This window comes from Dreissena polymorpha, chromosome 15 (genome assembly GCF_020536995.1).
Source record: "Dreissena polymorpha isolate Duluth1 chromosome 15, UMN_Dpol_1.0, whole genome shotgun sequence".
In the NCBI taxonomy this organism is placed as follows: domain Eukaryota; kingdom Metazoa; phylum Mollusca; class Bivalvia; order Myida; family Dreissenidae; genus Dreissena; species Dreissena polymorpha.
In genome coordinates this window covers 64,980,543-64,996,618 of record NC_068369.1, presented here as the reverse complement: position 1 = coordinate 64,996,618, position 16,076 = coordinate 64,980,543, and the positions used below count along the sequence as shown (strand labels likewise).

The 16,076-nt window shown below is 32.7% G+C and overlaps 2 protein-coding genes across 2 annotated transcripts in view; one reads left to right on the top strand and one right to left on the bottom strand.

The window, feature by feature from the left end:
• Positions 1-16,076, top strand: part of LOC127859356 (uncharacterized) — a 181,739-nt gene that overhangs the window by 126,639 nt on the left and 39,024 nt on the right. The gene's annotated exons all lie outside the window — the stretch shown is intronic.
• LOC127859355 (BTB/POZ domain-containing protein 16-like) overlaps positions 1-16,076 on the bottom strand; it is a 77,917-nt gene that overhangs the window by 60,809 nt on the left and 1,032 nt on the right. Inside the window, exon 2 of the mRNA XM_052396709.1 lies at positions 11,875-11,941. Within this exon, the coding sequence (XP_052252669.1) occupies positions 11,875-11,941 (67 nt within the window). The remainder of the gene's footprint in view (positions 1-11,874; positions 11,942-16,076) is intronic.

The following is a 16,076-nucleotide window of genomic DNA, read 5'->3' as shown; positions in this document are numbered from 1 at the left end:
ACACATGCATTCCAAATATCAAGGTGCTATCTTCAATATTTAAAAAGTCATGGCCAATGTTAAAGTTTTCTTTCGGACGGACGGACAGACACACTGACTGACGGACAGTGCAACTGCTATATGCCACCCTACCAGGGACATAAAAACCTTTATTACCGTAAAAAGTTGTGTATAAGGCGCACATTTTTACCCCAAAATTTCATTTAAAAAACTTGATGCGCGTTATGCACAACTACAGCCATGCCAAGAGATTTTTTCCCTGTCAGTTACCCAGTTGCGGTAATTTCGCATCATTCGGTTCCCCAGTGTATTAACTGTAACTATGTTAATAATAGTGTTATATTTACGATCTGAATAAGATGGACAAACATTATAAAGTTAACATAAATATTTTTTATCTTTTTCAGGTACGTACAGAGCATTGAAATCAAATAAATTTGAAGAAGAGAATGAAAAACAAGGAAGCCATTTTTATTTAAATGTTATTGTTTTCCCACAATATTATACCCTACTGTACTAGGGTTACACAATTTATTTGGGGGCACTTGTAGATTTACAATAGTATGTCGGCAAGGTCTTTCCCGATATATTTATGATTATTTTTCTTGCTTTTCAAATGTGTTAATAAAATTGATGTTGTGTTTGTTTACACGTTTTCATACGTCTTGTCAAGATTGAAGATGTGATTATCGAGCATTTTGCGTCACCTGTCAAGTTTTGTGTAGCTGGGCTATTATCAAAACATGCGAACCGGCAAACGGCTTCACACCTCCATTGTTTTTTTATCGCCGATAATGTCGTAATGGTGTTGAGAAGTTTGAGTCGTAAGTCTCCTGTCAATTATAGACACTTGAAAAGAACGCATGAGATCGGCAATGTAAATAAAACGCGCGGTTGTGAATTAGTCATGCATGAATAACCACGTGCAGTGTTTTTTTATGGCAATTTCGGGGCCGATGTACGGCCCCATTCCCCTCCAAAAATAGTATATATTTTCCCCCAATTTTTTTGAAAAAATCCCCTCCAAAAGTTTTTTTTTTTTTAGAAACAACTGCCTCATGATAGATATATCTCAAATTCATTTTGTAAACATCTAACAAGGAATATAACCAGGGATCATATTTTCCCGCAACATCAATCGGTCCGGATATAAATGGGGAAAAAGTATCCGAAAATTTATGGCCGAAATCATGACAAATTACGTTAAAATATATACCATTGATTTTGCCATTCATGAAGGTGGTATAATAAATGTACAAGTAAAATTCCCATAGGCATTTTTTTTAAACGGAACTAGTTTTCTCAACTGGTTTTATCATTTGCTATTTCATTATTGTTTCGTGTGCTGTTTTATCAGACTTTTTCATCATTGTCAATATTATTAAAGCGGGTATATACAATTTTGTCAAATATTTATGAATTTATATAAAATGTGTAAAAAACTTATTTTATATATATATATATATATATATATATATATATATATATATATATATATATATATATATATATATATATATATATATATATTTCAATATAAAATAAAATAAAAGTTAAGAAGAACATGTGTCGAAAAACGCGAATTAAGCCAGATATTTAATTCTGAAATTGAAAACGGCTGTACAGCCGAATTCGCCAGCATGTATACCATACATGTACGATGTGAATCTAAACTTAGTTTAACGGTTTATTTGAATTCCTGAAATGATGTCTATTCATACGACACACGAACACTAACTCAAATCCTAATACAAAGACGAATGCTTCGGTTATTTTAGGAAAATATGTACGTCACAATCGCCTCGGGGCGCTAATTTGTCTTTGCTGCATTTTATGAAACTCGGCTTTAATGTATAATTTTTTCTTGCCTATTTTGTGTTATTGTAACATATTTTATCAGTTTATTACAATTAAACACATATAAAAAATCGTATATACCCGCTTTAAAGTGGGTATATACGATTTTGTCAAATATTTATGAATTTATATAAAATGTGTAAAAAACTTTATATATATATATTTCAATATAAATTAAAATAAAAGTTTAGAAGAACATGTGTCGAAAAATGCGAAATAAGCCAGTTATTTAATTCTGAAATTGAAAACGGCTGTACAGCCGAATTCGCCAGCATGTATACCATACATGTACGATGTGAATCTAAACTTAGTTTAACGGTTTATTTGAATTCCTGCAACGATGTCTATTCATACGACACACGAACACTAACTCCGATCCTAATACAAAGACGAATGCTTCGGTTATTTTAGGAAAATATGTACGTCACAATCGCCTCGGGGCGCTAATTTGTCTTTGCTGCATTGTATGAAACTCGGCTTTAATGTATAATTTTTTCTTGCCTATTTTGTGTTATTGTAACATATTTTATCAGTATATTACAATTAAACACATATAAAAAATCGTATATACCCCCTGTAATCTGTGTAAGTCTATACCGATGTTTTTAATTGTTGTCGACTCGATAATAGCTTACAAACATGCACTAAACCAAACAAATGACTGTGCGTAGGTTGGCTATTGACAATAACACGGTTTTACTAAAGATTTATACAATGTATATTATTTTTCTTGTGTACTATTTTATGTGGAGTTTGGCCCGTAAAAATAACTTTCGGCTGTTCTGTCGATCAGATCCGCGACTTTCATTCATAATTATATAACCGGATTATTACGCTGGTGGAAAATGTATCGGCATATTTTGTTTAGTTACAGCACGGACTCTAGACGAGTCAATATATGCTCCGTGGTTACAGCGCATGCTTTCAGGCGCGTCTTTTCGGATGCGTCTTTTAATCCGCTGTTCACAAGTTTTTGATTCTTGGTCTAACGTGCAATAAACCGGTCCTGACCGGTTTAGAGACTGCAGCGAATGGTTTATCACATATATCGAGATAAGAATGTCATTAGGGTATGTTAGCATGTACACTGTGTAATCGATTTCATGACATGGGAATTTTAGCAAACAGAATCGGACCGACTGTTTGGGATTTTCAATCGGTCTTTCATGACCCCATTCGGTCTAGGACCGACAAAACCGAAAAAAATATGATCCCTGAATATAACTATAATTAATATGATTTTTTATTATTATAAAGAGTTATATTAAATTAGGTTTTCCCAAATCAGTGGACTTCAAAAATTAATTTTTTTTCAAAAATGGCCAGGAAAAGGCCTGATGTATCTATATTGTGTCAATATTTGTTGATAAAAACATTCCAATTTGGCTCATTTTATTCAAAAAACAAGGGCTGTTTGTAAAACATGCATGCCCCCCATATGGGCTCTCCGTTGTAGTGACAGCCATTGTGTGAATATGTTTTTTGTCACTGTGACCTTGACCTTTGACCTAGTGACCTGAAAATCAATAGGAGTCATCTGTGAGTCATGATCAATCTACCTATCAAGTTTCATGATCCTAGGCATAAGCGTTCTTGAGTTATCATCCGGAAACCATTTTACTTTTTCGGGTCACCGTGACCTTGACCTTTGACCAAGTGACCTGAAAATCAATAGGGATCATCTGTGAGTCATGATCAATGTACCTATGAAGTTTCATGATCCTAGGCATAAGCATTCTTGAGTTATCATCCGGAAACCATTTTACTATTTCGGGTCAACGTGACCTTGACCTTTGACCTAGTGACCTGAAAATCAATAGGGGTTATCTGCCAGCCATTATCAATCTACCTACGAAGTTTCATGATCCTAGGCATAAGCGTTCTTGAGTTATCATCCGGAAACCATTTTACTATTTAGGGTCACTGTGACCTTGACCTTTGACCTAGTGACCTGAAAATCAATAGGGGTCATCTGCGAGTCATGGTCAATCTACCTATCAAGTTTCATGATCCTAGGCATATGCGTTCTTGAGTTATCATCCGGAAACCATTTTACTATTTCGGGTCACTGTGACCTTGACCTTTGACCTAGTGACCTGAACACAATAGGGGTCAACTGCGAGTCATGATCAATCTACCCATCAAGTTTCATGATCCTAGGCCTAAGCGTTCTTGAGTTATCATCCGGAAACCATTTTACTATTTCGGGTCACCGTGACCTTGACCTTTGACCTAGTGACCTCAAAATCAATAGGGGTCATCTGCGAGTTATGATCAATGTACCTATGAAGTTTCATGATCCTAGCCCCAAGCGTTCTTGAGTTATCATCCGGAAACCACCTGGTGGACGGACCGACCGACAGACCGACAGACCGACCGACCAACATGTGCAAAGCAATATACCCCCTCTTCTTCGAAGGGGGGCATAAAAATGCTCAAATTTGTCATTTTGTTGATTAAAAAAATCCCAATTAGACTCTAATCGGCTTGGAAAACTGATACTGTGCATGACGGCTGAACTGACTGAAACTAATGTTGAACAAATCATACATATATATTTAAGAAAAAAAACAGAGACATTCAGCTGTGAATATTACATTCATACATACATGTGTATTCATAAAATAAATATCATTACATATAAAAGAATGACTTCTTAATGTTCCCCTTTTCCTAAAAAACGACGCGTTTTTCCCCTTTGGACGGGCCCCGCCACCATTCCCCTATAGGTGAAAAAAAACACTAATGTGACAATATCAATCGATAATGTCAGTTTCTTAGTTATAACTAATCCATCCGTTATGTGTTTTCCTCCACAATAAAATCGTGGACAGTTACTTCTGAGACACTGACATATGATGAAAACCATGATGGTATCCTCGTGGAAAGTGTGCATTTCATGCATAATTTATTTAAACCCAAACATTTATTTTTAAGCATAATATGATTATAAAAAAAAAAATAGTTGTATTGTTATCGTCTTTAAAATAATTAATAATTGAAACAATAAAAGAACACGTAAGATCGGCAATGTAAATATAACGATTTTCAGTTAGCCTGCGGTACAGAATTTTGCTTCAAAAACTTTTTTCCCCGATTTTTTAGCTTAAAAAAGTAAATGCGCGTTAAACATAAATGCGCGTTATACACAACGTTTTACAGTAATATTATTTTCTTTCAGAATTTTGAGCAAACAAATATCAATTAATTTTCACTTTTGGAAAGTCATACATTATGACCAAGGGGGTCGTTTACTGTTGAAAAATACTTTGGACTAAATGAAAGGGATACATCTCTTATAGACCAAATTAAAAAATACCGGCATATTTGTCTTTCTTAGAATAGCAATGGCAGGATGGCCAATTAATGACGTGCACAAGGATAAAAAGAGTTAAAACGCTTGGTTAGGATTAAAACTCATACAATTGTTAAGAGTAACCAAATCTGTTAAATCTGTCAAAAACTGACTTTCTATCATTCTGGATTGACCGCTTGCCAGCAGTCAATCAAACTTAGGTATCAACCAATCATAATCGCTACCACATAGTCCAAAAAATAAAAAGTGTCAGAGTAACAGAATAAGTTTGGTATGTGTGAGTTGTTTGTTGGCATAGCAGTTGCTTATTTGACAACTTGAAAATTGCTAAACATTGCTGTCAATTATATCTTGACATTGGGTAAACAGTTACACAAGAGCTTGTCACAGTAGTGCCAAATCCCCGCCTAAATGTGTTTGCTTGTATGACAACATTTGTTTTAGAGAGTAGAATAATATTTGTAAAAACAAACAAAGGGAGATAATTCATTATGCTCGGGACAAAAATTTACTTGAAATTAAATAAAGGGATATAATTCAAACACTAAAGTAGATAGAGTTATGGTTCTTGGTCACTGCACTTTTCCTACTTGCCATCTGTTTAAGTTTGAAGTTTCAAGTAAATCCCTTCAGTAGATTTAGAGTTATGCTCCGGTCAAAAATTTACTTTAAAATTATATAAAAGGGGAGATAATTCAAAAAAATAAGGTAGATAGAGTTATGGTTCTTAGTCACTGCACTTTTCCTACTTGCCATCTGTTAATAGTTCAAGTTTCAAGTAAATCCCTTCAATAGATTTAGAGTTATGCTCCAGACAAAAATTTACTTTAAAATTATATAAAAGGGGAGATAATTCAAAAACTAAGGTAGATAGAGTTATGGTTCTTGGTCACTGCACTTCTCCTAGTTGCCATCTGTTAATATTTCAAGTTTCAAGTAAATCCCTTCAGTAGATTTAGAGTTATGCTCGGGACAAAAATGTACTTTAAAATGATATAAATGGTGAGATAATTCAAAAACTAAGGTAGACAGAATTGTGGTTCTTGGTCACTGCACTTCTCCTAGTTGCCATCTGTTTATATTTCAAGTTTCAAGTAAATCCCAACAGTAGATTAAGAGTAATGCTGCGGACAAAAATTTACTTTAAAATCATATAAAAGGGGAGATAATTCAAAAAGTTAGGTAGATAGAGTTGTGGTTCTTGGTCACTGCACTTCTCCTAGTTGCCATCTGTATATATTTTAAATTTCAAGTAAATCCCTTTAGTATATTTAGAGTTATGCTCCCGACAAAAATTTACTTTAAAGTTATATAAAAGGGGAGATAATACAAAAACTAAGGTAGATAGAGTTATGGTTCTTGGTCACTGCACTTCTCCTAGTTGCCATCTGTTTATATTCTTAGTTTAAAGTAAATCCATTGAATAGATTTCGAGTTATGCTCCAGACAAAGTTTCAGCCGGACGGACGGACAGACGGACGGACGGACAGGACCAATTACTATATCCCCTCCAAAAAATAATTCGGCGGGGATTAAAAACAATTTTGGCGGGGATAATAATTTAAAAATCGAAATTGGTTTTACAACCATGCCTTCCAAGGTCTATCTATGACAAATACTGTTTATAGTACAATAATATTTTTACAAGCCATCTCCATAAACAATTAAGTCAGTGCTTTCTTAAGGAGTAAATGGGTAAAGGGGTAATTTTCTATCAATGCCAGTCAATAGATCAATTGTTACTAGGCTTAAGACAACATTTATTCAAAAAGGCCTTAAAAAGTAATATAATAATGAAGTTGACAAATTTATTTACAAATTATATTGAAGTAGTAAATGATATGTCTGGGCAGCTAATCATGTGCCATAAATAATAATACGATACTGAAGTTGACTAATGTTGCCTACAGCTAATACTGAAATAGTAAATGACATGTTTGTCAGAATAATTTTGTCTGAAGACAAAATTTAAATAACATTCAAATTTCCCATAAGGCCCTCTATCCACATAGCATGTTTCATCAATCTGGTCCATATTTGCATGACACAGGTCATATATCAAATATAAACCAAATAGAAGGTTAATTACAATAAGAATATTACTTTTTAAGTATAAAACACAGTGTACAATGTTATACTTAAAAATAATTTTCACTTCATTACCATGATACATACAGTTTAACAATGTGCAAAATTTGAAGGCCACAAGTATTTAAGGGGTGTTGCTGCAGTTTTGCTGATATTTTTCCATCTAATAACTTTTGCTCAAAATTTTTATTCAAGTACTACATACAAATACTATATGAAAAATGAAATAAAAACATAGGGTCACCGGCCTTGTTTTGATTTTATTCACCATTATATAACATGTACTTTTTCATTAAAACTGAAAAATCTCTAATTGCATAAAAATGATTAATAACCTATGAAATTGGCAACATGTAGATATTATATAAGCTAATATATATCATATACCATTTAATTAAACCACAAACAACCAAAAAAATGGAGAACACAAGTTAAATTTGAAGTAATTTAATTTTTAAAATGTTTATGTCGCCCAAAAAAACATCAATTTTTTACTATTTTAACGACAAAAATGGAATTTAAAAAAGTTCTATCTAATAACTTTTTGCGAAACTGCTCAAATATGTTCATCTACGTATTGTTATCATAAAACAAAAATAAAAAAAGGGGGTCACCGTACTTTTAACAGAGATTTTTTTGTTTAACTATCCCTACCGCCTGTGTCAAATTTCATACAATACAGCAATTAGGCGAAACCCAAGTACCGGTACATAGACTGTTAGAGATATGCAAAAAATTATATATAGTTTACAATCTTAATTGGGATCACAACGGCTTACTAAAAAAACAACAACACTTATACAATATTTAATCACAAACATAAGACCATACAGTATCAAACTCGACCTTAATCATCAATAACAGGGACTTGTTGACAGATTTCGGAATGTTTTAAAGTTTCTGATTAAATACTTTAAATTGATTAATGTAAACAACAGGACTAAAGAGCTCAAGGAAAAAACAAGAATGAAAAAAAAGAAAAAAAAAAGAATTAAAAAAAAGTTAACCGCACCTGGGATCGAACCACTGAGTACCTATTATGAACCTACTTGGTCATTAATTTGTGATGATTCTGATAACAAAATTATTGGGTTGTGATAATAGCATCGGTGTTGCTATAAATATATCCTCGGTTAAATAAACTGCCGCAACACTCCTTAAGCTATAATGACAATATTATTTAACATAAATAAATCTTTTGTAACAACAAGGCACTCTTGAAAATTGAGCTCAACAAGAGATGTGTTAGTCAAAAACACAATGCCCCCTATTGCGCCGCTTTGAAATATTAAACTGAGGAGCTGCGCCATGAGCGCATGATACGCCCGTCGTTCGCCAATGAAGTAGTAAGGTAATAAATAACCCTTTGAATCATTTTTTTACTTCAGTTTATTTGTATTTGAATACATGGTTTATTTTATAAGTACATGAGCATGGAGCGCCGTCTCCTTGACATTCATACCATATCTTTTTTTGAGTATATGTATGCATTTCTTTAGAGGATATGGAGTTGAAGTAAACCTGTTATAGATATTTTGACCAATAATAAAAGAGAAATGTAGATGGGTAAGTGGTAGTGTACAATCGGAATAGAAAAAAGCTCACCTTGTTCAATTTTTCAGGGATACTAAAAAAAAAAAAAAAAAATCCATCGAAGGATATTTGAGCTACAGTAGGACATTCAATGAAATCACGAAATTTTGACGAACAAAGTCCCATAACTCTGGAACGACAATTCAGAATTCCGTCAAAAACGAAAGGGGATCAGGGTTTATCAATATTAAGATTGTGTTAAAATTTGAAGAAAATCTGTCAAAGGATATTTGACGTAGCGTACGACATTAACAGACGGACGGACGGACGGCTACGGTAGGACATTCAATGAAATGACGAAATTTTGACGAACAAAGTCCCATAACTCTGGAACGACAATTCAGAATTCCGTCAAAAACGAAAGGGGATCAGGGTTTATCAATATTAAGATTGTGTTGAAATTTGAAAAAAATCCATCGAAGGATATTTGAGCTACAGTAGGACATTCAATGAAATCACGAAATTTTGACGAACAAAGTCCCATAACTCTGGAACGACAATTCAGAATTCCGTCAAAAACGAAAGGGGATCAGGGTTTATCAATATTAAGATTGTGTTAAAATTTAAAGAAAATCTGTCAAAGGATATTTGACGTAGCGTACGACATTAACAGACGGACGGACGGACGGACGGACAGACGGACGGACGGACGGACGGACGGACGGACAGACGCGGGGTATACCATAATACGTCCCGTCATAGACGGGCGTATAAAAAATCCACGAGATACACATGCATGCCAAATATCAAGCTGCTATCTTCAATATTTAAAAAGTTATAGCCAATGTTAAATTTTTTTTCGGACGGACAGACAGACTGACACACTGACGGACAGTTCAACTGCTATATGCCACCCTACCAGGGGCATAAAAATTGCTGTAAATGGAGTTGGGGGAATCAAATTATATTATCAAAACTAATAACCTGTATAAACCCATAGAAGAGCAAACAAATTTGTGTTAAGATTCATTATTGGATAAACAAGGTCTAGACAACCCATAAAAAACTCAGCAAATTATACCACTTGATAACCTGATATTTAAAAATCTGTCATTTTTAAGACCTGGTTATCAATATGACACAATAAGGCAAACAAATTGAATACTTCAATTATTCACTGAAGGGCTTTTAGAGAGAGATATTGTACACAGATAAGCAATAGCGGTTTTTAATATCTACAAGGTATTGACTCAAAAGCAGTAGTTCACTATCTAAATGTAACATTAATACAAGTAAAGTATTCAAATTTAATTAAGGACTCAATCGTATAATTTTTCACCTGGTTTATAATTGGTAAATGGGCAGGAATACATGTATAGACATTAAAAAACATACGAAATAATATATGAAATTCTTTAATCTCAAGATTTAAAACCAGTAAGTATATTTAAAGCAGACTACATTATTTTATTTACAATACACTATATCAAATCTTATATATATATAACATTACATTATAATATAAGAGAGGAAATGCATAACATCAGTGTTTGTGCTGCAAAATGTTAAACCCACTTTTTTACAGGAGCTACTGTAAATACATAATATTATGTAATTTTAAATAACTGTCAGACAAATAAAATATCCAATAGGATTCACTTCAAACACATATGATAAAATACAAAATTTGTATTTTATCATTATCATATTAAATATAAATAATGAAGTTTTGAAAAAAAATATGTGTAATTTAATCAATAATGTCAGTGTAAGCAACAAACACAGATTAAGGTCATTTAAAAATATGTTTAAAATACAGAACCTACTCCACTATGGCTTAAGACTGCAAGTACATGTATTATTTCAAACAAACAATAAAACCTATCGCCTGTGTTCATTGATTTATTAAACAGACAACCAAAGGTTAATCTCTGTTACATTAGTTAAATAACAGATTTCGCTTTTCGCTCTTAGCGCATTGATACAAGTATTAAGAGTATTTGTCAAACACTTAATGCCATTATACTAGGCAAAAGCCATGATTCAAATTCAAATAGATTTTTATGATGTGAAGTGCACTACAAATGCCTTAATGTGTACATTTGTTTGCTCTGGAGTGTGACTGTATACTTTGGGCAAATTTCGATTAATATCATTGAAAATAAGAAAATCTTTCTTTTTTTATCTTTTTGTAATCTCTAACAAAAAGACTTTTATCCTCTTTCTTTTAAGGTTTGTCAGCCATTTGTTATTAATTCTTTGCTTAACAGTTGATACATCACTACAGTTTTTTAGCCAAAGAGTCAACAAATTTTATCAAACATTCAAACTGCTAATAATATTTTAAACTGCGCATCAGAAACTGTAAACAGTTGAACAAATTTAAATGCTACTTATGTAGATAATTAAGTATTAGGGCAAATACTGTTTAAGCAATACTTGTTGGTAGCCATTTTATCAAAAACTAGAAATGGCACGGCAGAGGCCAACACGTATCCCCACGCCGCATGTTTGACCCAGGGGCACCCCAGGGTTGGTAATGGGGCCATGCATAGTTGAGATTGACCGTATTGTCATAAGAGAGGTTCAGTATCAATTTGAAGTAAATCGGTGTAGAAATGAAGAAGTTAATGTAAAATAACCTACAAAAATGAGTGAAAATCTCTGACCCGGCCCCACCCCAACCCCCATTACTTTAAACCCAGGGGTCAGATCACAATTCCAAATAGTGCAGGGTCGCACATATGCTCATAGCTACCATGTGTGTAAGTTTCAAGGTGCTAATAGTTTAAGAGGAGATAGTGGCCAGGACGAACAGACAGACAAGACAGACGGCGGAGATAACCACAATATCCCCACGCTTTTCAAAAAGCGTGGGGATAATAAATGTGAACACTTAGTTTTTATTTTCAAATCTTTAAGTAAATGTAAATATAGTATTTCAGGAATTACCACAATTATCTGTGCACTATAGGTGTTCTGATTTAAGTTTAACCATTGGATAAAAAATGGCTTTAAGTGTTGCTTAATTAAGACATAACTTGATGGGGATGCAAATATGCATGCAGAGAAAAACTTACTCTTTCTGGAATTCTGCCATCAACAATGACACCCATTAAGGCAGTGTAGGGGGCAGCTGAAATAGCCCTGAATATAAGCAGAAAAAGTGGTTATTTATAATACATAATCCTAGAAGCATTTATTTCTAAATAAATAAAGACCCATTTATTTTTACTTGTTCATAATAGATAACAAGGTTACAATGTCATGTCTAGAAACAAGAGCACCACATAATGGGTGCCACGCTCTGCTAAGGGTGCAGTTTTGAATAAATGAAAGCTGTATAAATGAAAGCTTGTCAGAATATGTATTTTTTTAAGGTCACAGTGACCTTGACCTTTGACCTAGTGACCCAAAAGTTGGTGTGGCGTGTAGAACTCATCAAGGTGCATCTACATACGAAGTTTCAAAGTTGTAGGTTGAAGCAATTTGATTTTAGAGCCAATTTTCAAAACCTTAACAAAATGTCAAGGTTTTAGCATGACGCGGATGTCAGACGACACGACGAGCTGGCTATGACAATACCTCGGGTTTTCTCCGAAAAAGCTGAGCTGAAAACTACCACTCTTGAGTTGATGGCAAGGTATCTTTAAAATATTTATCCAACTTGGACTATTGCATCATTCATTAGTGAGGAAAACATGCTTTACTGCATCATGATGCTCAAAAACTTTTTGTCAATTTGACATCAAGCAATGCAGAGCTTAACTTCATTAGTTACGTGCAACGGTTTATTGGATTGAAATAGTGTATACATTCTTAAACCATATGCATTGTTTTTTTGTTCCCCAAGGAGATATGTATGTTCCTTCAACAATGTTCAATACAACAAAAACAAATTGTCATTTCTATTTTGTTGCATGCATTACTGGCAAATTTTGCAAATGAAACCTAAACAACATGCATGTCTGTATGGTAAAAGTGGGCTTCAAAGATGACAAATAACGTAATCAAATTATTTGAGTTGTAAAAAAATGAAATTTAGCATCATAAAAAACATAATTTTAGTATAGGCCCAAAATAATTTGCAGATGGTGCTTAAAATAAGGTTTGCTCAAAATGGGAATTAATAAACCTTCATATGTATGGGCTAGACAGATGAGTTCATAATAAAATTGCATTTATAGGTTATAACATGGTTGTGAATATATTTTTGCAAGTATCCATATTGTATTCAATCTGCTGAAAATCAAATAAAAGTTAAATTTATATGCCTTGATATAAATGATGTAAACATTCTTTAGGCCAGAATTTTTTAATAAAATGATTTTCGGACCCGCCGACTACAATTTTTGACGAAACCAACAAAAAAAAATTTCGATTTTTTTCGGATGCCAAAAGGTGGCTTTTAAACACGAAACGCTTGCCGGGTTTTAGACAAAGTTCAAATGAGTTATAAATCATCATCATAAACCCAGTTTTAATTACCCACATTAATACGTGAACATCCTTCATCATGTACATGTGCTGGAATTTACGCCATTATTGTTTGTTCAAGAACGCTATGTACAACACTTTCATCAGCAAAGTCTGCTAATTTCCCAATAATTATGCAACCGTCAGATGAAATCCTGAATGGAATCGATTTGTAAGTAAATAGTTTATTATTTCTTTACAATTTTATAAAATTGATAGTATTAAAATGACTAAAAATTATTATGAAAGCAATAAGAAAAGAACGATTTTAATTATACAGGTGCTCGAAATGCGAAGCCCATTTACGCCTATCAACTATAAACCTTCCAAATTTTACGCACAAATACTGCCATATTTTAGAGAATAAAATTTTATGTGTTGTTTAATGCAGTTGTAGTGAAGAATTTGTGCATATAATATGTGGTTTTTCGTTATTTTCAATGGGTACGAAACTTCGGTTTTGTTCCGAACTGGTTCGTACCAAAAGTTCAAAAATCGCAAAATCAACAGTTTTTAAAACGATTTCAAACCATGAATGTCCAAATAAAAGAGTCAAGTTTATGGGGGTTATTATCGGATTAACGGCTCCTTTATGACATTGAACTATCAATTATGTTATCCTGGGATAAACTGTCACGAAGATCAATAATTATAACGCTTATTAGGGACGTTTTTTTCTTAATCAATACCATGACAAAAACACATGTTAACTTGATTCAACAGGCATTTGTGAGCATTTATGTTTAACAGTTCCATTATTATAATGTTCTGGGAACGATATATTTTAATTAAGATACCAACTATTTCTGAAATTAAAAGTTGGTCTTTCACTTGATGTACTATATTTCCGATATGTTAAAATTCAGACATAGAAGGATTGTGATATTTATGTGTTGAATTGTTGTATATAGTTTGTAAACATATGTTTTGTGTTATTTCAGACAACAAGAATGGATGGTGGCAATTATCCTGTACCTTTCTGTCAAGAAAAAGATGTGAAAAATATTCATTTAATTGAACCTGGAAATCAACCACCACAGCTAATTAACAGAAAACCTTTTAAAAAAAGGTGTTGTTTTAGAATTTGTGAAATTTGATAATAAACAGAAGTTGATGTATATCATGTCCAAATGACCAAATGTAACTGTTTAACAATTTGAATTGAGATGCTTTATTTTCTGATGTTTGATTTATTTTTCCTTTCAGATGATGTATATTTGTGTGATTCTAGGTTTTAATTAATAATTCTGAATCATTTATACAGCATACTGTTACATTATTGTAAACGTTATTATATTATGTTGGTTATCTGGTTTATCAAGTGGAAAAAATGTTATTTATATAAAAATAAAGCTTATTAAGACTTATGATTCACAAGTCTTAATAAGCTTTATTTTTATATAAATAAAAAAATTTCCACTTGATAAGTTATGAAGGTACTTATTGTTATTTATGTATTAACATACTTCTCAAAGTAATAAAAATATAGTCATTGCCATTATTCATTAATGTAGTAAGGTTCCTTAAATGATTGTCCTTATTAATAAAGTTGGATTTACCGGCGGTTTTCACACCGCAATAAAGTGACGACAACCTTTTTTGGGCCAGTGAAACCCCTGAAAAGCGTTTTATTATGCTATTTGTATTTGTCTGCGGTATTGATTTTTACTGGACAATAAACTATTGAATGTTTCTTTTAAACCTCAATAGCTTATTTGTTCTTTGTTGATATAAATTAAAACAAAAGAAATAAATTCAAATGATAGCAAAATGAAAAAAAGTTATTTTGTTCCACGCACGAAGTCCGCAAAACGCACAGGTACAATGACCAAAAAGCTCAGCAAAAAAATCACCAAAAAGTTTATTATGGACAAGTAAAAAAGTGCATAACTTTTGAACCAGTTAAGATATTATTTAAATTCAAACTACTTTAAAAACTGCACATCAAGACCTACAGTCTGATTATGATCATTTTGCACATCAACATGTTTAAAAAAATCACTGTGGTTGCTTAGTAAAAAGAACTTCAAATCATTACATTTTAAAAATGAGTGCATATTTGGTCACCCATCTTTTTTTTTTTTTTTTTTTCCGTCCTCCTACCCGACACTTTTATAAAAAAAATCCGAAAATCATTTTATTAAAAAATTCTGGCCTTACCTATAAAATGAGGTCAGACAATCAAGCATTATGGTAATTTTCCAGATGATTCAGATTCATACCTGCAATAATTAGTTCAGGTATAAAATGGAACATGCCATAAGAATTGTTGGGAAATTTAACCTCAAAGTGGAACTGTCCTGTCCAAACAGCTCACATGAACTTTCAGAAACTCTTAATTTCTGGCTAATAAATGTTTTTAAGAATTTCATGAACACAAATTTATCTTATTTCCGCAAGTAAATGTACAGATCATGTGGCTCAATACAATGAAATGAGAGGTATGCCTTTATTAAAGTTTATTTAACGTCTAATCAGTACAGGGGTAATTCCATTTAAAATATGTAATTCTTTTAACACTTTGTGTGCTCACCAAGCACTGTTCTTGTTCGACCAATGGTCAAATAAATTTTAATTTAGAATGATGCAATACATACAAACTATTTTCTGAAAATCAGATGAAAGTAAATTTATGTGAAAAAAAAACTTGCGTTTGAATGCATTCAATTTGTTTGATATACAGCAACACTGTTTTTACAGATTATACATGCCTATTTGAAGCTAAGGTGGTATAATATACATGTTAATAGTACCTTTAAACTTTGTTGGCCCATAAAATTGAAACACAGCTGGCTGTTATTACATC